Raw genomic sequence first — 22229 nt, 5'->3', positions numbered from 1 at the left:
TTTGGCCAACTTATCAATGTCCCCCCTGAAATCGTTCAGCATCATCCTCAAAATTCACCATCCTCCCTGGTTTGGAAACATCTGAAAAGTTAGAGATTTTGTCCTCAATACCCATCTTCAAATCATTATATAAATCAGAAAAAAAGAGTTGTTTGCAAACCAACCTGCCACATGCCATCATATCAGAATATTTTCTGAAAGTCCAATTGTACAATACCCACTGCCTGTGCTAGCTTATCAAAGAACTCAGTTAAATTTGTCAGACATAATCTACTCTTGACAAAGCCATGTTGACTATGTAGAATTAACTTATTTTTCTCTGTGTATATGTACCTTATCCCTTCTTATGGTCTTGATCAGTTTTCCCACTGTTGATGTCAAGCTGACAGATCTGTAATTTCCAAAGTTATTGTTCCTTTCTTAAACAACGTTGTCACATTTGCAATCCTCCATTCCCCAGGTCTAATCCTATACTTGGAGAGACCGGAAAAATTTCACCAAGTTCCTCTTTTCCTTTCATTTCCTGATTTACAGGTAATGCTGGAATTTTTTTTGTCTCCTCTATACTGAAGATAGAAGCAAATTATTCATTCATTATATCTAGCATTTTTCTAAAATCTACTTTCAGCTTCTCATTCTCCCTCTGTAGAGTACCAACTTTACTGTTAAGGTTGAAGCTTTTATGAATTAGGTGATTTTTGGGCAGATCATACTCAGATTTACCAATTCTAGTTAGATGTATTCCAAATGGTGATTTCAATTCATAAACACTAAATTCATAAATACCCTAAGCCTATGCTCCCACTATTGACTGTTTGTATGCTATCCTACTGTTCATTAGCTTTTAGAAAATTCTTTAACATCAGTCAAACTGCATATTCATAGTTCCATTCCAATTGATTTTTCTCTTATATAGTTTTAAGCAGTCTCTGGGTGATTACTCTTAAATCTATCGAGCCTTTACAAAACCCAGAAGAAGTGACAATCCAGTAGATCCATGGGCTGAAACATAGAGAGACACAAATTGTTGAGTTTCTGTAGAAAAATAGGGGAGATGATGACCTACTGGTGTTATCTCAAGACTGTTAACAGAGACACCCACGTAATATTCTGGGGACAAAGGTTTGCACCTTGCCACAACAGATGGCAGAATTTGAATTCAATAATAATCTGCAAGTAAGAGTTGAATGATGACCAAGAATCCATTGCCAGTTGTCAAAAAAACCAATCTGGTTCACTAATGTCCTTTTGGGAAGGAAACTGCCATCCTTACCTGGTCTGGCCCGCATGCAACCCCAAACCCACAGCAACATGGTTGACTCTTAACTACCCTCTGGGCAATTTGGGATGACAAATAAATGTTGGCTGAGCCAGTGATGCCCTCATCCCATGAATGAGTAAAACAAGCTAGCTGCAGTTCCACTATAGATGGCATGTGGTGTACATTCTATGTGAGGTTTGGCTTACCTGTGATGCTTGCAAAACTTTTATACAGGACTAGGAACAGGTCCATGAAGAGCTCCCCATACCATAGGAGCATTATGACTTAATGCTAATTCCTGACTCTTGTGCTTTTCAGTAGCAAGTCACTTTCATACAACACAAGACTCAGGTAAAGACCATCTGACCACCTCCTCTTGACATTCAATAACATTATCATTGCTGAATAACCCCAATATCCCACAGTCAACATTATGTCTGTTATAAGATTTCTGGCCCAGTTAAGAGCCACTCCAACTTCATCATGAAGATTGATAAAGCTGCCCAGATAAATCTGGCACAGGAAGCTGCATTCCAACTAAACAGCTTTGGGTACGATTTAACCTTTTAATATAAATGGATTCAGTCCTGGATACTCTCTCTCTGGATGTATTGTGCCTCTCAGTATTACATTTCCTTGTTTCGCATTTAGTTTGGCACCAAATTCCTGCCTCTCTTAATGAAAAAGCCCCACGCTGTGTATTAACAGTCTGTCTGTCGAAATGTCATCTGGAATAAATTAAAGCAGTAAAAATACCTGGAGCAGCTGCTCAGCACTCCTGTTGGAGGTTAATTAACCCACATTAAAAACATAATTCCAGTAATTTCATCTTCTCACTTCTCTAAACCAGCACATCCTTCGTCAACCCCTGTTAGAAAAATTCTTGGAGCCCTTTTAGGGCTGTGTAACCAGAAGATTGTGTCTGAGAAAGCTCAAAGGTCATCCTGATTGACCTCTGCTGTGGTAATTTGCCACTGATCTGCAAATTGCTTGTTTGAAGAAATCTGAAATCTTTTGCTTCTAATATCACTGTAGTTCACAGCAGGATATTCAGGGGATTGAACAAGGACTGGAAGTGAGAGGATTCTGCCTATAAAATTATCTTAATGAAGGACATCTATGAGGTCTTTAGATAATATTTGTTTATGCCAGTTGATTCTGGCATTCTCAGTTCTGCTTTCCTGTCGATGTCCAGGCAAACACAATATGTGAACAGCTAAATGTAGCAAGACCAAAGGCCCATCTAGCTTGCCTTCTACAGTTCTGGCATTGATAATGAAGGTGTTGACTAATCAGTACAATCAATCTGTATCAATTAGTTTGTAACAGACTGAGGAGACATGAGGCGAGGAAGAGCCCCAGCATGGAGAGCTTTGGGAACTGTAGATCCAAAGTCACTTGTTCTTCCCAAGTCTTTTACACTTGCCACATGTCATATTTCATATTTTATCTCATTGTGACTGATAGGTTCAGCTTATGTCTGGTAGGCTCATTTCTGTTCCCTGTTATATTCAACATTGGCTCTGCACAATCCTGGAGCTGTTGTATTTTTTTTCAACAGACAAAGGAGACAATAGAGGTTTGGAGAAAGGCACAGCTCCATGGGTTATTACAAGAAGTCACCGTGGTTTTAAAAAATGATAGCCATAAATTTACATACAAATTAAACATATTATGTTATTTACTGATTCAGAAATTGTTTGCCAAGTTCTGTTGGCACATGTCTTGCTGTCAGTTTCAGGGAGTATTGCCTCATCAACCATAGTTCATGCACAAATATACTTACCGTCAGCTTTTATTGTCAGTCAGAAAGAATATATTTTGAATGGAACTGCTTTTCATTCCTCACCCACATGTTCAAGGTGCTTGTTAGAATTTGTTAGATGGGCAAATTGGTGTGAATTATTGTTTCATAGCATCTACAGAATACCAGATTTATTTCCTGAATAAATGGCTTTCCTGTGACTCTGTCATTGTATGTTGCTGCTTTTCCCCATTCTCTACTCCCACTGGCAAAATGGATAGAAGTTCATAGTGATAAATTTACACATGCTGAGTGTTAAAGCCTACAGTATAGAAAGTGAACACTGACTGTAGTACTCTATATGTACCTGCCCAATTTCCTTTAAAATATTTCTATGGATTCTACTTTTACTACCCTTCTATTAGAGTGTTATTTCTCATTACAACTCACTGCATGAAGTTTCTCAGTTTACCTTTTAGTTTAAACCAATGGTTTAAACTAATTCTTGTGTTCTGTAAATGCCGTGAAACAATGGAAGGGTCAGTATGGAATCAGTCAAGGGAAAATTGTGTTTAACTTCTGGAATTTTGTTGAGAGGTGACATTGGGTTGATGAGTGCAAGGTTAGTGATGTGTAAATGGACTTCCAAAAGGCACTTGATAAAATGTCACATAGCAGACTTGTGAGAACAGTTGTAGGTGATAGTTTAAAAAGGACAGTAGCAATGTGAATACATATTTGGCTGAAAAGTAGGAAAATGTATAATGATGTTTTTTTTATGGACTTGTATTGAATGAACTTTTTGTGGACTTATCTCTCCAGGAATCAGTGTTGGGTCCAATGTTACCGCTAATTTTCTTTTCCTTGCACAGATTGTTGCAGCAGTGTCTTCCAGAAATTTCAATCATTGAGTGTATTTAAGACAGAGATTGATAGATTCTTGAGTATCAACAGCATAAAGTGTTATGGAGAGATGATTGAATGGTGGAGCAGAACTTTGTTAACGTAGTGGGAGAAGCTATTTCTGGACATGCCGGCAATAGTGATTGTGTACAAGGTGTGATTTGACAGACAGTACATTGCTGTTAGTTTGTGGAGTTGTCACCAATAGTGGATGCCAAAGGCCATCAGCCTGACAACAACCACCTGATTGCTTCCTGGGTAGCTGAGCAGCTGGTGGGTGCAAATATACTGGCAGAAGCCTTTGGACTGCTGAAGTGACATACGGTCATAGAGTCATAGAGATGGACACCATGGAAACAGATCCTTTGGTCCAACTCATCCATGCCGACCAGTTATCCTAACTAATCTAGTTTTTTTGCCAGCACTTGGCCCATCTAAACCCTTCCTACTCATATATCACTATCCTATCTACCTGCGACTCGAATTTCAAGAAACATTGAACCTGCACTCCAAGGTCTCTTTGTTCAGCAACACTCTCCAGGACATTACCATTAAGTCTATAAGTCCTGCCCTGATTTGCCTTTCCAAAATGCAGCTCCTCATATTTATCCAAATTAATCTCTGTCTACCATCCATGGCCCATTTGCCTATCTGATCTGAGGTAATCTTCTTCGCTGTCCACTACATCTCCAAACCTACTAATGATACCTCCTATGTGCACATCCAAATCATTATCTAACTGAAGAAAAGCAGTGGACCCAGCACCGCTCCTTGTGATATGACACTGGTCACAGGCCTCCAATCTAAAAGACAACCCTCCACCACCATCCTCTGTCTTCTACCTTTACACCAGTTCTGTATTCAGATGGCTACTTCTCCCTGTATTCCGTGAGATCTAACCTTGCTAACCAGTCTATCATGAGGAACCTTGTCGAACGCCTTATTGAAGTCCATATAGATCACATCCACCTCTCTGCCCTCATCAATCCTCTTTGTTACTATTTCAAAAAACTCAATCAGATTAGTAAGACATGATTTCCCATGCACAAAGCCATGTTAACCATCCCTAATCAAACCTTGCCTTTCCAAATACATGTGAATCCCGTCCCTCAGGTTTCTCTCCAACAACTTGCCCACCACCGACGCCAGGCTCATCAGTCTAGTTTTTTGTCTGAATGTGTTTGTAATCCTGCAAAGGGGTGTCATGGTGGCTCAATGGTTAGTACTGCTGCCTCACAGTGCCAGGAACTCTGGTTCGATTCCCAGCTCGGGTGACTGTCTGTGTGGAGTTTGCACATTCTCCCCGTGTCTGTGTGGGTTTTCTTCGGGTGCTCCAGTTTCCTCCCACAATCCAAAGATGTGCATGTCAGGTAAATTGGCCATGCTAAATTGCCCATAGTATTAGGTGTATTAGTCTGGGGTAAATATAGGGTCGGGGAATGGGTGTGGATGGGTTACTCTTCGGACGGTCGGTGTGGACTTGTTGAACCGAAGGGCCTGTTTTCATACTGTAGGGAATCTAATAAATCTAAAGTGGTGAGAGTTTTAGCTAGTGGAGTTGTAGATCAACAGCACAGTTACTTACCTACAGTTAAAATCCATTTGTTACAAATAGTAGTTCTTGTTAAGTCTGGAAACCTGGTCTCTGTTTTCTATTAACTTGGGTCTGCCTGACAGGTAAATTGGGGATTACTTTGATAAATGTTTTTAGCTTTTGTGATGACTTCATGAATAGTGGGACCTGATTTCAAGTGCTTTTGCTAGAAGTATTTGAAATCATGAGTGGCCTCGATAGAGTAGAAACTGTTCCCATTTGTAAAAGAATCGTGAACCAAAGGGCATGGCTTTAAAACGTTTTGCAAGGGAAGCAAATGTGAGGTTGTGAAATTATCAACTTGAGAACTTTAGTAACTGCACGGAATGAAAGAATCAACAATAAAAGAATCAGCACAGTATTAAAGGACAAGGACAAACTGATACAGGAATTTACAGGAAAGAGTGCAGAAGAAATTCACAACAATGTTGCCAGGACTCAGCGGTCTGACCGATAGAGAGAGGTTGGACAAGCTAGGACTTTTTTCTTTAGAGTGTAAGAGACTGAGGGGGCATCTTATAGAAGTGTATAAGGTAATGAGAGGCATGGATAAGGTGAATGCACTCAGTCTTTTTCCCAGGGTTGGGGGTTTGAGGACTAGAGGGCATCAGTTGAAGGTTAGAGGGGAAAAGAGGCAACTTTCTTTCCACAGAGGGTGGTACGCTTATGGAATGAGCTGCTAGCGGAAGTGGTTGAGGCAGGTACATTAACAACATTTAAAAAACATTTGGGCAAATACATGGACAAGAAAAGTTTAGACAGATATGGACCATGTGGAGGGAAATGGGGTTAGCATGGATGGACATTTTGGTTGGCATGGACCAGTTTGGGCTAAAGGGCCTATCTTCATGCTATAGGGCTATATGACTCTATCTGGATGTCGTTAGCCATGTCTGGGAGAAGAAGGATTCAAATCTACATGACCAAAACTGTTTTGACATTTGCTTGATAACTGGCTACATTGTGGCTCAAGGACAACTGATTACTCTGCAGAAGAGTTTAAGGAGTTAATCGCAGGAAAGCTGTGTCTACAAACAGTCAGTCAATGCCAAATGTAACAAGGAACGGGGAAGCTGCTTTTGGTAAGAAGGCAAATTGAAGTCTTGTAATATTGTGGTTAAAATAATCTAAAGCATCATCAATAATAATATCAGACCTGAAGAATGAACAGTTTTGTAAGAAAACAACTTTAGAACTCTCCCTTAGCAGAACTTTGAAGAACAGCAATGCACAAAGATCAAGCCCTGGACGCATCCAGAGACAAATACTTGGTTGGATTCATAGCTAAATTCCAAGAATACTTGGATGATAGTCAAGTTGAGTTGGGAGGTTTAACTTGGTTCCTTGAGCGATCTTCCGACACACAATAAAGTTTAAATCATTATTTCAAAAGTTGGTTGTGAGATTTCTTCATAAGTAGCTGAATTAAAGGTAGCTTGTGGTGATTTGCCTACAAGGTAAAAGAATCCTTCACGTACCAAGAGGTCTTGGTTTGACACACATGCTTGGAATTGTGCTTGGAGACAGGTTCAGTTGAGGCCTTTGAGAGGGCAGGAGATGCATATTTATATAAAAGCAACATTCAGGCTTATGGGGAAAAGGCAAGAGTTGACACTAAGTCAAAATGCTCAACAAGCCTGTATGGACACAATGGGCTGGATGACCTTATGCATTGTAACTGTTCTGTGACTTGGTGAGCTCTTTTGCCAGTTACTTTAAATTTATCACTTACTTACTGACTAATCCCAGAATAAATGGAGCAAGCCAACCAAACTCTTCACCATTTTGAATATCATCTGGGCCTCACTTGAACAATTCCACTCTGTACTTGACAAATAGTGACAGATAGAAGAACAGGAGAATCAGAGATGTGCAAGGGAACTTTAAATTACCAAAATATCATTTGGGTTAGTATTATCTGTAAAGGATAAGGAGGGAGAGGAATTTATGAAATGTGGTCAGAAAAATGTCCTTGACCTGTATGCTGTTTGCCCAACTATGTGTAAGCATGGTGGTATCTAGTGTGGTGAATTTTTCAAATGGGAATCAGTCAATTACAATAAGTTGAGGAAGGTAGTGAAGAGGAAAAGAAGCCTGGCAAAGAGATATCATCAGAATACAATGAAGGTTAACACATAAGGGAACCCAAAAATCTTCTATCAGTATATAAATAATGAGTATGTTGTGGAAGTCAGGATCAGTTTCGATTAGATTCCCTACAGTATGGCAACAGGGCCATCAAGCCCACACTGACCCTCCAAAGAGTAACCCACCCAAACCCATTTCCCTAACCTATATTTAACCATTATTTTACTAATGCATCTATCACTATGGGAATTTAGCGTGGCCAGTTCACCTGACCTGCACATTTTTGGATTGTGGGAGGAAACTGGAGCATCTGGAAGAAACCCACGCAGACACGGGGAGAAACTCCACATAGACAGTCACCCACGGCGGGAATCGAACCCGGGTCCCTAGTGATGTGAGGCAGCCGTGCTAACTACTGAGCCACCATGCCACCCCATTCTGTCAGATATAGGATATAGGAACAGAATTAGGCCATTTGGCCCACAGAATCTTTTCCACCATTCAGTCATGGCACAGAGTAAGGGCTATAATCGTCATCATTGGCAATCAATTGCAAACAAATATGATTATCCATCTAGGAAATTCCTTGTCACTGGTCATGGATCCTTGTATGGCTGATGTGCCCAATCCTAGACCTGCATCTCAGCCACACATTTGGCAGGCATTTCCAGAAGGTTTTTGGTCCTTGGCCTCGAGATTGATAGCATTCCTTTCTCAGGTTTCCTATTGCATATTTTTTCTTGCCACTGGGAATTGTGTCCTTTCATACTTAATGAACATTTTATGTCAGTGTTTGCTAAGGAAGAGATCTTAACAAAATAGCAATAGAAGCAGAAACAGTAAACGTAGTGGAAGGGTAGTAGAAACATAGAGGATGCAGAGGAGTTGTACCAGATTTCACGAATGAAGGGTTTCTGCAACAACATTAGGTTGGAAGACCTGAAATTGTCTTCCTTGGAGTAAAGGAGATTGAGGGGAGATTAAATAAAGGTTTACATGATTATGGCAAGTTTAGATAAGATACACAAAACAGGATAATTCATGTGATATGGGCATTGCTGGCTGGCCAGCATTTATTACCCATCCTGAGTTGCCCTTGAGAAAGTGTGGTGAGCTGCCTTCTTGAACTGCAGCAGTACACCTGCTGTAGATTGACCCACAGTGCTATTAGTGAGGGAATTCCATGGGTTTCTCAGTAACAGTGAAGGAATGGTGATAAATTTTCAAATTAAGATGATGTGTGGCTTGGGGGAAACTTAAAAGTGGGGAAGTGGAGGGGAGGGGGTGGTGTTCCCATGTATCTGCTACCCTTGTCCTTCCAACTGGAAGTGGTCGTGGTGTTGGAAGGTGCTGTCTAAGGATCTTTGGTGATTTTCCACGTTGCATCTTGTAGAGAGTGCACACTGCTGTGACTGAGCATCTGTAGTGGATGCCTGTGGATGTAGTGCCAATCAAGTAAGTTGCGTGTCCTGGATGGTGTCAACGTTCTTGAGTGTTGTTGGAGCTGCACCTATCCAGGCTTGTGGGGAGTATTCTATCCTATTCTATTCTATATTCTATTCTATGTCATTTTGAATCTTCCTAAATTATGTTCAGATTTGTGCTGTACACTATTCTCCAAATGAGGCCTAATCTGATTTTTTTTAAAGATTTGGCTTGACTCCATTGTTTTTGTCATAAAAAGGTACTGAAAATCCTCAGCACATTAGAAGAAACATAGTTAATGTTTCGGGTTGATGGCTGATTGTCAGAGCGTCGGAGGCTGATGGGTGACCTTATAGAGGTTTACAAAATTATGAGGGGCATGGATAGGGTAAATAGACAAAGTCTTTTCCCTAGGGTCAGAGAGTCCAGAACTGAAGGGATAGGTTAGGGTGAGGGGGAAAGATATAAAAGAGACCTAATGGGCAACTTTTTCACACAGAGGGTGGTACGTGTATGGAATGAGCTGCCAGAGGATGTGGTGAAGGCTGGTATAATTGCAACATTTAAGAGGCATTTGGATGAGTATAGGAATAGGAAGGGTTTGGAGGGATATGGGCCGGGTGCTGGCAGGTGGGACGAGATTAAGTTGGGATATCTGGTCGGCATGGACGGGTTGGACCCAAGGGTCTGTTTTCATGCTGTACATCTCTATGATTCTATGACTGTAAGGCATTCAAGGCAGGCACAGTGCAAGGAAAAGTTGCAAACGATGCAGTCTTCAGTAAAGTCTAGAACTTCAGAGCACCTATACAGCGAATGAGTGCTGTGTTTTACTTCAGGCTGACCAGCTTGGAATGATAGGGAAAAGGCTGTTGGGGTTGGAAGAAGTTTGATCAAGGTGTTGAATCTTTCTTCATTCTCAGTCCTGTTCCATAAATTCTAACATAGCAATGTCAGCTCTACACATGATTCTTCTTTTGAGATGTGACGTCTTCAGAATTTAAAACCTCCTGTGTTTACTTTATTGATGTATACCAACTGCTCCTTATTTTCATCCTCTTTTTCTGTTGAGATACTGACTGTTGCAGGTTTGATTGTCACTCTCAACAATACCAACACACCCCATCATTGGCCATTGATTGGCTAGTAATCACTTGCAGAATACAGGTAGTCCCAGGTTGCGAATGGATTCGTTATTGAGTTTGTTCGCAAGTCACTTAGTATGGAAGTGAGAACACAATGCAGGACAACAAGGAAATATTCACGTCAGGTCTTTAAAATTAATGTTACTATACCCCTATACGGAATCACAATTGTAATTGTAAGCATTTGTGAGTTGGACACTCAAATTGAGACTGTCTGTATGTGACTGCAACACTTCACTTTCATTGAATGGGACAAGTACCTTGGCTGATCTATAAATGACATCTGCCCCAACTCCCCCCAAAACATTACCATGTCAAAATCAAACCAAGCTTAGACCAATGATTGTTCTTGCATGTTGTCTAAATTCAAGCCAGCTAACTCAACACGACAAGACTGGGACATTGAACCCACCTAGTATGTGAACTACACCAAGGTGTGTAATTGCCAAAGAGCAACATAATTGCTGTGAAAATATTCGACTGATGTAGCTTATTTGTACCACTGACCATCATTTCCCCTCATTGTTCTAGGAATGGAATTGCGCACAAATCCTTTCTTTTTATGGAATAAAAAAAATCTCTAGGCTTCCATTCCAGTGCACAGTCATTTAGAACTCATCAGCTCAATGGTGTTGGACATACTGTAGCCCTTTCTCTCTCCAACACTGCAGGAAGCTGTTTCATACGCCAACATTAATCTGCAGCTAATAAAGTCACTTCTCCATTAGATGAAGTTCTAATTAAGAGAACTAATTTCAGAATACTTCCTAAGGGTTTTCACAGAAGTGAAAAGATTCCATCTCCTGCTGAGTACTGATGAGGTCAGAAACACTGAACAGCCAGTGAGGTGAAAATTTGACGATATTTATAATTGAGGCATATAAAAGGTAAATTAGGACTCATGCTTCTAAGCCTATCCCATACAATCACTACCAGTAAATTTTATTTAACAATTAAAAACTTAACTTGCGTCATAACCAAAACTGTCTATTTACAACCCTGTCTGACCTGTCCGCTGTAGAAACCCTCATTCGTACCTTTGTCACCTCAATACTTAACTATTCCACTACACCCTTGGCTGGTCTCCCAGGGCCCTGATGAAGAGTCATCTAGACTTGAAATGTTAGCTTGCTTTCTCTCTGTGGATGCTGTCTGACTCGCTGTGATCTCCAGCATTTGTTGTTTTGAGTACAGATTCCAGCATTTGCAGTAATTTGCCCCTTGTTCACCCTCTGCAAACATGAGATCATCTGAAACTCTGCTGCCAATGTCTTAACTCACAGCAAGTCCTGTTCACCCAACAGTCTTGTGATTGCAGACCTGGACTGGAGATGCCTCGGCTTTTAAATTTTGAATTTGTGTTCAAATCTCCATGGAATCAACCTCTGTCTCTTTCTTTGTAACTTTCCTCAGCCCAATAACTGTGCAAGATCTTTATGCTCCTCCAATTTGGCCACTTCCAAATTCTTTATTTTTCTTTCTTGTACCATTTGGGTCCATGCCTTCATTGCTTAAGCCTGTCTTTATGAAATTCTTGCTCATACTCTCTCCACTTTTGGGACTTCTCAAAACCTACATCCCTGACCAAGCTTATGATCATAGAATAATTAACTCACCTTCTCCTAATATAAACAGATTCAAATTTTATTATGATTTATTCTTCTGTGAGGTTGGTTGCGACAGTTTTAAAAGATTAAAGGTGTTACATAAATGCATATGTAGTTGATACAGTTGGGTGCATTCCATAATCCCAGACGCCCAATGGGAGTAGTGCCTATGGATATTAAAGTCTGTGTTGGTGTCACTCATCTTATCTCTGACATATTCTACACCTGAATTTGTTTAGCAGGCTTGCATTCTTCCTCTACCCAACATCCAAACTTCCATACCTTGGAGTAGTTTGCAAAGTTGCGCATTATCCATGTTTTTGTTCCAGACCATTAGTAAAAATAACAAAGAGCAATAACTTAACACAAATTTCAGAGATGTACCTACGCAGCTAGTACTCCATATACTGTTTCTGTTCACACAAATTTAATCAATTCAGTATCCATAATGAGGATTATTATGTATCAGCTGTCTTAATCCCATGTACCAACTTTTGTGTAGTACATTTTGAGAACCCAGAAGCACAATATCTGTGGGGTTTCAACATCCACTAGCCTTCAATCCAGTGGTGAGACAAGGCCTCCTATCTCTCAAAATAATTGTATAAACAATGGTGTCAACTCTGGTCAGAGATGTCCATCTCCCCGAGAATCAGGTTTGTTTCACTATCTGAGAAGCCTTAACGGTACTGAGCAATGTGCAATCATTGACGAACTGAGATGACTGACCTCCAACAACAACAACCATCTTTTTATGTGCCAGGTATGACTCGAACCAGTGGAGAATTTGGGCCACATTAGGTTGAATGCGGCGTTGATGTCTGGCACTCCCACCTCCCCTCTGGAGTTCAGCTCTTTTGTCGATGTTTGAACCAAGGCTGTAATGAGGTCAGGAGCTGAGTGGCCCTGGCAGAACCCAAACTGGACGTCACTGAGCAGGTTATTGCAGAGCAGGACTGTTGATGACACCTTCCATCACTTTACTGATGATTGAGAATAGACTGATGGAGCGGTAATTGGCTGGGTTGGGGATTGGATTTGTCTGTTTTTTGTGTACACGATACACCTGTGCAATCTTTCACATTGTAGTTACACTTGAACAGCTGCATAGGGGTACAGCAAGTTCTAGAGCACAAGGTTTCGGTACCACTTCCTAAATGTTGTCAAGACCATAGCCTTTGCAGTATTCAGTGACTCCAACTAATTTTGGTATCACATGGTGTGAATCGAATTGGCTGTGGACAGGTATCTTGATGCTGGGAACCACTGGAGGAGGCCAAGATAACCTTCCACTCTCAAGGGCAGTTAAGGAGGACAGACCTCAAGTCATCCTTACTCGAAATGGAAATTGAACCTGTACTGCTGGCATTATTCTGAATAAAGTAGGTTAATTGACCCTATTTCTCCCCTAATATTTATCTCTCAACTAAGATTACTAAGGCAGATAATTTGTTTATTCTCTTTGCTGTTTGTAAGATCTGGCTATGTGCAAACCACGTTTCATGCATTAAAACAGCAGCAGGTCTATTTCAAAAAGCACATCGTTGACTATTAAGTGCTTTGAGACATTCTGAGCTTGTGAAAAGCTTCTGAGCTTTTAACTGCAAGTTCTTTCTTTATTTGTAACAGTAGTTTTGTTATTTTCTAGTTTTGATATGCTATTCTGTTTTATGCAGGCCAAAGGAACTTCAAATCAGTTGCTAAACATGAGCTTGTTGTCCCATTACATAGCACCTTTAATTCCAATACCAAGGCAAGGAAGCCTGATCTGCTTGAAGAGTTCTAAATCTAGAAACAACTGCACTTACACCCATTTCTCCATTTTTAAAGTTCAGTCATCAGCAATGCAGCAATCTTCCTTATTACTTAAGATCGTATACAAAGCAGCAATGCAAATCTGTATTAACTGTATTTTTGTTGTGCTGTCCCGCCTACTTACCATCTTGTTGAGGAATGCTTCTAAACTCTGATAACAGATTTTGAATTCCTGTGCTGCATGTCAAAGTACCATAGCCAGTCTCCATTTCCCTTTTCATTATTCTGATGACTGAATTTACTGGAATAAGCAAAGATGTGACCTTCTGTTACGGAAGTCAGAACAGCTACATGTTACTTGTGTTCTATTTTAGGTCACAAGGTCATAAAGGATAGAATTGAAGCTTAATCTTTCCACGCATTTATCCATGTACATATATTAATACATTCTGTGCTTATTTACAGAAACACGTATCTCATGCACACACTTTCAAATTGCACAACAACAGTTTTTCAGAGGATCAGGCTAATGGTAGGTGCAGTGAACGAGCAAAAATTGCTGGTAAGGTAGGATTTGCTGATCTAAGCATGTATGGAAGGGAAAAAGGGTGTAAGTTCATACTACCTGAGCATTATTCTGGAGGATAAGCCCTTTAGTGAATAGCACATAATCACTGCCGTGGCCCAGCAGCCATTATAAGGGCACAGGCACCCTTATGATGTGAACAAGGAGGTCCACATGCAGCAAGTACTTTACACAGAGGGTGGTAGGTGCCTGGAACACGTTGCCAGCAGAGGTAGTAGAGGCAAGCATGGTAGATTCAGTTAAGATGCGTCCGGATAGATGCATGAGTAGGTGAGTAGCGGAGGGTTGCAGGTTTAGACAGTGGATTTGGATCGGCTCAGGCTTGGTAGGCCGAAATTTTCTTTCTCTTTGTTCTCTGAGGAGAAAGGCAAAAAATAGTTGGAATGTTGTTTCAAGGGAACATTTCAGGTTGATAGAGAGATACTATTTCCATGAGTTCGCGGGTTTATGACTAGAGCGAACGGTCAAAAATTAGAGATGGACCTATTTGGGATGAAATTATGTGATTCCATATCAAAATGATAGACTTTTAGCTGTTCTTGAACTGGGCTGGTAAACCATTCAGCTGAATCAAAACAAAACAAAGAAAAATGTGAATCAAACTGACTTCAGTGGATCAAGAAGGTTGACCACCCCCACCATAGGACAAGCAAACATCGTGAGTGACAACCACTTCCTAGGAATCAGTAAGAAGCAATGCTAGGGCATGAGAAATTCTTTGAGGAAATGACAGTATTGTAAAAATTACTGCTCACCAACGTTACATGTTAGGGACTTGTCGAAGCTTATTTCGATAGAAGGTAATCAAAAATAATGAGCAACTATTGCAGGTAAATGGAACTGATTGGAAGATGAAAGTGTCTTTGTATTCTGAAGGGTGATTTTTCAACAATTCAATGCATAAACTCCAGCACTCCTAACTTTCTTGCAGTTCAGTAAAGAAAAGCCAGTGGAATCCACAAGACTGCACATTGTTTTAAAGCAAGTGGGAGAGCACTGCAGTGTTTTAGTGGTCAATAAAACATCATGGTTGCCTCTCTGAAATATATATGCTAGTTGAAGAGTAAAATTGAAGTCTGGGCCATTTAAATGTACTGCAAAAGAGCAGAAAAATGATTGTTTTTGGAAAAGGAAACGTGTTATATGAGGAGACATTTGAATTCTGGATTGATCAAGTTGCAGAGGTGGAGATTACGGATTTAATTATTTTATGCCTGATGTTGAATGTTATTCCTGATGAAGGGCTTATGCTCGAAACGTTGAATTCTCTATTCCTGAGATGCTGCCTAACCTGCTGTGCTTTGACCAGCAACACATTTGCAGTTGTAATGTTAAACACTGGGCGCTCAATGGGGATGGAACGTGTTCAACAAGTGCTGTGAGCAGGTGCTCCATAGTTCATTTTTCAAGTTGAATATCCCTCACTTCAGTCAAATAAATGTGCAATAAAATTTGGGAACAAAGTTAAACAACACTTCACTTTTTTCTTTTATTTCACGAAGCAGATACATGGCATTTTACTGTAAAATGTAGATTCCCACTATTATCCCCCACCACCATGCACTTACCCCCCCCTCCCCCATCTTACCCCAAGCCGCACTCCTGAATCTTTTGAAAGAGAGGGAAAAATGAGGACCTGATGGGAAGGGAAGGCTCAGGTGGCAGGGACAGCGTTTGTTAACAGTGATTGTTTCCACAATGTGTTACTAGCTGTGATTACAACTACCAACAGAGTCAGTGATAGCAGCTGGCCTTCCTCTGCAGAAAGCAGTATCAAAACATGTGATTAGATTTATTATTTTAAACTATGTTCCCCTTATGTTTTGTTTTCAGAGTCAACTTAAAGCAGCAGTGCAGCTCCTAGAAGATTATAAACATGGTACTTTACCCAGAGGGGTCTCAAACCAGCAGGTAATTGTCTAAAACCTAACCTATCCCTCCTTACCTTCTGCTATCTCTCTGATGCTCTCTAATATGGTAATTGTTCTTCTGAGGTTCCCTCACATATTTGTTCTGACTCCGTGTAGCGCATTCTTCATGCTCAATGTCTTCCATTAATCCTCAGTCAAGAACCTTTGTATACTATTATAATTACTGCAATTTACTGTTTCCCAGTTCATCCAAACTGTGGAATTCTATCTTTTCTTGAAATCATTTTTTTGCTGTATTACTCATGTTGGTTACGGGCTATTAGACCTGAAAGGATTGAGGTTAGTAAGGAGAAAAGTGTATTCAATTCTAGAAGATGTGAAAGTAGATAAGTCTCCAGGGCCGGATGAGATTTATCTGAGGATTCTCTGGGAAGCTAAGAAGAGATGGCCAAGCCTTTGGGCTTGATCTTTGAGTCATCATTGTCTACAGGTTTAGTACTAGAGGACTGGAGGATTGCAAATGTGTCCTTGTTCAAAAAGGGCAGTAGAGATTAACCAGGTAATTATAGACCAGTGAGCCTTGCATCGGTTGCAGGAAAAGTTTTGGAAAGGATTATAAGAGATAGGATGTATAATCATCTAGCAAGCAACAATTTGATTCGAGATAGTCAACATGGATTCGACAAGGACAGGTCATGTCTCACAAATCTCATTGAGTGTTTTTGTGAAGGTGACCAAGTGTGGTGTACATGGACTTCAGCAGAGCCTTTGATAAGGTTCCACATGGTAGGCAAATGGAGAAAATGTGGAGGCATGGGATTGAAGCTGATTTAACAGTTTGGATTAGAAACTGGCTTTCTGTAAGCTTGATAGAAAATATTCAGCCTGGAGACTATATTGGTGTGCCATAGGGATCTGCTTTGGAACCATTGCTGTTTGTCATTTTTATAAATGCCTTGGATCAGACATCGGTGGATGGGTTAGTAAGTTTGCAGATGACACTAAAGTCGGTGGAGTGGTGGACAGCGTGGAAGAATGTTGCAGGTTGGAGGGAGACCTGGATAAACTGCCGAACTGGGCTGAGAGGTGCAAATGGAGTTCACTTTGAGAAGAATAACAGGAAGGCAGAATACCGGGTCAATGGAAAGACTCTTGGTAGTGTGGATATGCAGAGGGATCTTGGTGTCAATGTACATAGATCCCTGAAAGTTGCCACCCAGGTTGATAGTACTGCTAAGAAGACATACAGTGTGTCAGGTTTTGTTGGGAGAGGGATTGAGTTCCAGAGCCGAAATGTCATGCTGCAATTGTACAGAATGCTAGAATGGCCTGACTTGGAATATTGGGCAAAAGTGAGGACTGCAGATGCTGGAAACCAGAGTTTAGATTAAAATACTGCTGGAAAAGCACAGCAGGTCAGGCAGCATCCGAGGAGCAGAATATTGGGCAAAAGCCCTTCATCAGTCACTTGAAATATTGTGTGCAGTTCTGGTCGCCCCATTACAGGAAGGATGTGGAAGCATTAAAAAAGGTGCAAAGGAGATTTATCTGGATGTTGCCTGGTCTGAAGCGAAGGTCTTATGAGGAAAGACTAAGGGACTTGGGTCTGAGAAAAAAGCTAAGAGGGGATTTAATTGAGACATACAAGATGATCAGAGAATTAGATAGGGTGGACAGTGAGAGTCTTTTTCCTAGATTGCTGACAGCTGCTTGTACGAGGGGGCATAGCTGCAAATTGAGGGGCGATAGATCTAAGACAGATGTTAGAGGCAGAATCTTCAATCAGAGAGTGGTAAGGGCATGGAATGCCCTGCCTGTCAATGTAGTTAACTTAGCCACATTAGGGGCATTTAAACAGTCTTTGGATAAGCATATGGATGATGATGGGATGTAGGGTGATGGACTTAGTTTAGTTCACAGGTCAGCACAACATCGAGGACCGAAGGGCCTGTTCTGTGCTGTATTGTTCTATGTTCTAAGCCATGTTTTATTAGCCATTCCTAGCTGCCCTGAAAATGTGGTGATGGGCTTTCTCCATGAACAACAGTGACAATCTACATTTATATGTCCTCTTCAATGTAATAAACCTTCGTAACATTTTTCACAGGAGCATTATGAAATAAAAGGTGTCACGAGCCACTTGACAGGCAATGGCATTGCCAACACCGAATCTCCACTATCAACAACTGTCGGCATTGTCATTTACTTGGAACTGATCTGAACCAGGCACATAAGTCCAGTGGTTGTAAGACCAGGATACAGGCTAGAACTCTGTGCTGAGTAACTCACTTTGTGTCTTCTCAGTACCTGTCCACCATCTACAATACACAAGTCTGGAGTGTGATGGAATGCTGTCCACTTGGCTAGATGAGTGCAGCTCCTGAAACACTCCATAATCTTGACACCATTGTGGACAAAGCAGACTGCTTATTTGGTACCATAGCCACCTCCTTTAACATTTATTTCATTCACCAGTGATGCGCAGTGGCAGGCGTGTGCACATTATGAGATATGATGCTATAACTCACCAAGCTTTCTTCGACAGCACCCTCCAAACTGGCAATATCTATTCCATAGAAAGGCAAGGGTATGAGGTACATGGGATACTGTCGTCTACAACTCCCCTATAAGCTACACATATCATGACTGGGAATTGTATCACTGCGCATAAGGTATAAGACCAGAAGCAGAAATCATTCATTCAGTCCATGAGGTCTGCTCCACCATTTGATCATGGCTGATGTATTTCTCAACCCCATTTTCCTGCCCTCTCTCAGTAACCCTTGATCCCCTTACTAATTAAGAACCAATCTATCTTTGTCTCAAAAACACACAAAGGCTTGGCCTCTGTAGCAATGGGTTTCACAGATTTACCATCCTCTGTCTGAAGAAATTCCTCCTCATCTCACTTCTAAAGGGTCGTCCCTCACTCTGAGGCTGTGCTCTCAAGTCCTAGTCTCTCCTACTAGTGAAAACATCTCTCCATATCCATTCTATCCAGGCCTCTCGGCATTCTGCAATTTTCAATCTGATTCCCCACCTCATCCATCTAAACTCATCAAATACAGACCCAGACTGCTCAACTGCTCCTTATGCATCAAGCTATTCATCTCCTCGATCATTCTTGTAAAACTGCTCTGGACCCCCTCCAAGACTAGAACCTTCCTCCTTAAATACAGGGACCAAAATGGCTCACAATATTCCAAATACAGCCTGACCAGAACCTTATACAGTCTTAGCAACATAAAAGTCTCCCTGGTCTTGTATTCTAGCCCTCTTGAAATAAATGCTGACATTGCATTTGCCTTCCTAAATGCCAACTGAACTGGCATGTCAACCTTAAGAGAATCCTGAACCAGAATTCCTAAGTCTCTTTGAGTTTCAGACTTTCAAAGTATTTCCCCATTTGGAAAATAGTGTACACCTCTGTTCTTTCACAAGACAAAACTTTTCACTCTGCCTCAGTACACGGGACAATAAATTCAATTCAATTCAGTTCAATTCAAAGGTGTAACCTCACACTTTCCTACATTGTATTCCATCCATCACTTCTTTGCCCACTCTACTACCCTGTCCAAGTCCTTCTGCAGCCTCCCCACTTCCTCAACACTACCTGACCCGTCGCCTATCATTGTGTCATCTGCAAACTTAGCAACAATGCCCTTGGTACTGTGAATAGTTGTGGTCCAACATGGACCCCTGCAGAATTCCCCTCGTGTCTGGCTGCTGTCCTGAAAAAGACTTCTTTATCCCCACTCTCTGCCTTCTGCCAGTCAACCAATTGTCTATCCGTGGCAGTACCTTGCCCCAAACACTATGGGCTCACATCTTGTTGAGCAGCCTCCTATGTGTCACCTTGTCAAAAGCCTTCTGAAATCTAAATAGCTTACACCCACTGGCTCTCATTTGTCTAACTTGCTTGTTACCTCCTCAGAGAAGTCTAACAGATTTGTCAGGCATGACGTATCCTTGATGAAGTCATGTTGACTCAGCCCTATTTTACCATGCACTTTCAAGTACTCCACAATCTCATCCTTAAAGATGGGTTCTGAAATCTTACTAAGAACTGAGGCCAGGCTAACCAGACTATAGCTTCCTGTCTTCTGCCTCTCTCCCTTCTTAAACATTGATGTTACATTAGCCATTTTCCAATCCTCTGGGACCCTCCCTGACTCCAGTGATTCCTGACAGGTCACCACCAATGTTTCCATAATTTCCTCAGCTGTCTCCATCAGAACACTGGAGTGTAGTCCATCTGATTCATGTGATTTATCCACCTTCAGATCTTTCAGCTTCCCTCACGTCTTCTTCTTAATGATGGCCACTACATTCACTTCTGCCACCTGACTGTCTTGAAGTTCTGGTATTCTGCTGGTGTCTTCCACTGTAAAGACTGGTACAAAGTACCTGATCAGTTCATCTGCCATTTCTTTGCTCCCCATTTCTCAATCTTCAGTGGTCCTATGTCCACTCTTGCTTCTCTCTTAGGTTTAGGTATCTAAAAATACTCTTGCAATCTGCTTTTATACTACTAACTAGCTCACTCTCATATTTCAGCATCTCCCCCATATTGCTTTTTTTTAGTTAGCCTCTGCTGGTTTTTAAAGGCTTCCCAATCTTCTGGCTTCCCAGTAATCTTCACCACATTGTCTACTTTTTCTTTGCTTTCATTGACCTCCATTGTCAGCCATGGTTGCCTCGTCCTCCCCTTAGTATTCTTCTTTCTCCTTGCAATGAATTTCTTCTGTGCTTCCCAAATTACTCCTAGAAATGCTACTCCCATTGCTACTCCACCATCTTCCAGCTAGGCTCCCCTTCCAGTCAACGCTGGCCAGCTCCTCCCTCACATTTTTGTTTAGAATACTGTTAAATCTGATTTTAGCTTCTCCCTCTCCAACTCCTGCCTCGGGATTCCTTCGCCTTAAGCTCACTAGTCAACTCTGTCTCATTACACCTCATCAAATCCAGATCTGTCTGTTCCCTAATGGGCTCTACCACAAGCTGCTTCAATCATGAAGATCTTGAAGATTCCTTTATTGGAAATCCGTTAACAGCCTGATTTTCCCAGTCCACCGGCATTTGGAAGTCTATTTTGTAATAGTGTCTTTCTTACAAGCCCTTTCTATCTCTTGATTTACGTTCTTTCCCACAACTTGACGACTGCTGGAAAGCCTGTCCACAATGCCCATCAGGGTCTTTGTGTTTCCTCAACTCTACCCACACGGATTCTATATCTTCTGGCTCTATATCGTTTCCTCCTTTAGCTTTAACTTCTCTTTTACTAACAAGGCAACCTTGCCTTCTCTGTCTATCTGCCTGTCCTTTCGATAGTACGCGTGTCCTTAGATATTTAGCTCCCAGCTCTGATACCCTAGCAACCATGTCTCTGATGCTCGCAGCATTGCACTTGTCAGTTTTGACCTGACCTAAAAGCTAATTTTCCACTGATGGGTAAGTCCCGAACCAGAGGACACGGTTTAAAAGTAAGGGGTAGGCCACTTAGAACAGAGTTGAGGAGAAACTTCTTCACCCAGAGGGTGGTGGGTGTATGGAATGCTCTGCCCCTGAAGGCTGTGGAGGCCAAGTCTCTGGATACTTTCAAAAAAGAGTTGGATAGAGCTCTGAAGGGTAGTGGAATCAAGGGTTATGGGGATAAGGCAGGAACAGGATACTGATTGAGGATGATCAGCCATGATCATAATGGTGGTGCTGGCTCGAACGGCAGAATGGCCTCCTTCTGCACCTATTGTCTATTGTCTAATTTACCTTGTTTCGTATACTGCTTGCATTTAAGTACAACACCCTCAGTCCTGCACTGAACGCACTGCTTCTCTGCTATGTCTGAAATTAGATTACCAACCCTTTCCATACTCTCTGGAAACTTTAAGTTCTGCTGAGGCCTCCCTCCTCCCCCTTAAATTTTTCCATTATTTCCCATGCAACTGAATCCATGCCCCAACTATTTAGTTTAAAATCCTATCCACAACTGCAGTTATGTGAACTATTGTCACACAATGATTCAGGTGTGGCCCGCCCCATCAGGGCAGCTCCCTCCTTCCCCAGTAGTAGTGCCAATGTCCCAAGAATTCAAATCCATTTCTTGCACATCAATTTTTATGTTACACATTTTTCTCTTTAATCTTGTGCCAATTTTCTCATGGTTTAGGCAATAATCCAGAGATCATTTCCTTTTTGATTCTGCTTTCTGATATTCCCTCAGCAGAACCTCTTTCCTCTTTCTCCCTTTATT

General features: G+C 41.3%; 1 protein-coding gene across 1 annotated transcript in view; it reads left to right on the top strand.

The window, feature by feature from the left end:
- Positions 1-22229, top strand: part of LOC132817603 (sideroflexin-5-like) — a 329512-nt gene that overhangs the window by 53072 nt on the left and 254211 nt on the right. The window contains exon 3 of the mRNA XM_060828111.1: positions 15942-16019. Coding sequence (XP_060684094.1) covers positions 15942-16019 — 78 coding nt within the window. The remainder of the gene's footprint in view (positions 1-15941; positions 16020-22229) is intronic.

This window comes from Hemiscyllium ocellatum, chromosome 1 (assembly GCF_020745735.1).
Source record: "Hemiscyllium ocellatum isolate sHemOce1 chromosome 1, sHemOce1.pat.X.cur, whole genome shotgun sequence".
NCBI lineage: Eukaryota > Metazoa > Chordata > Chondrichthyes > Orectolobiformes > Hemiscylliidae > Hemiscyllium > Hemiscyllium ocellatum.
The sequence above is the reverse complement of the archived record's forward strand: the minus strand, read 5'-3'. Positions and strand labels throughout refer to the sequence as shown.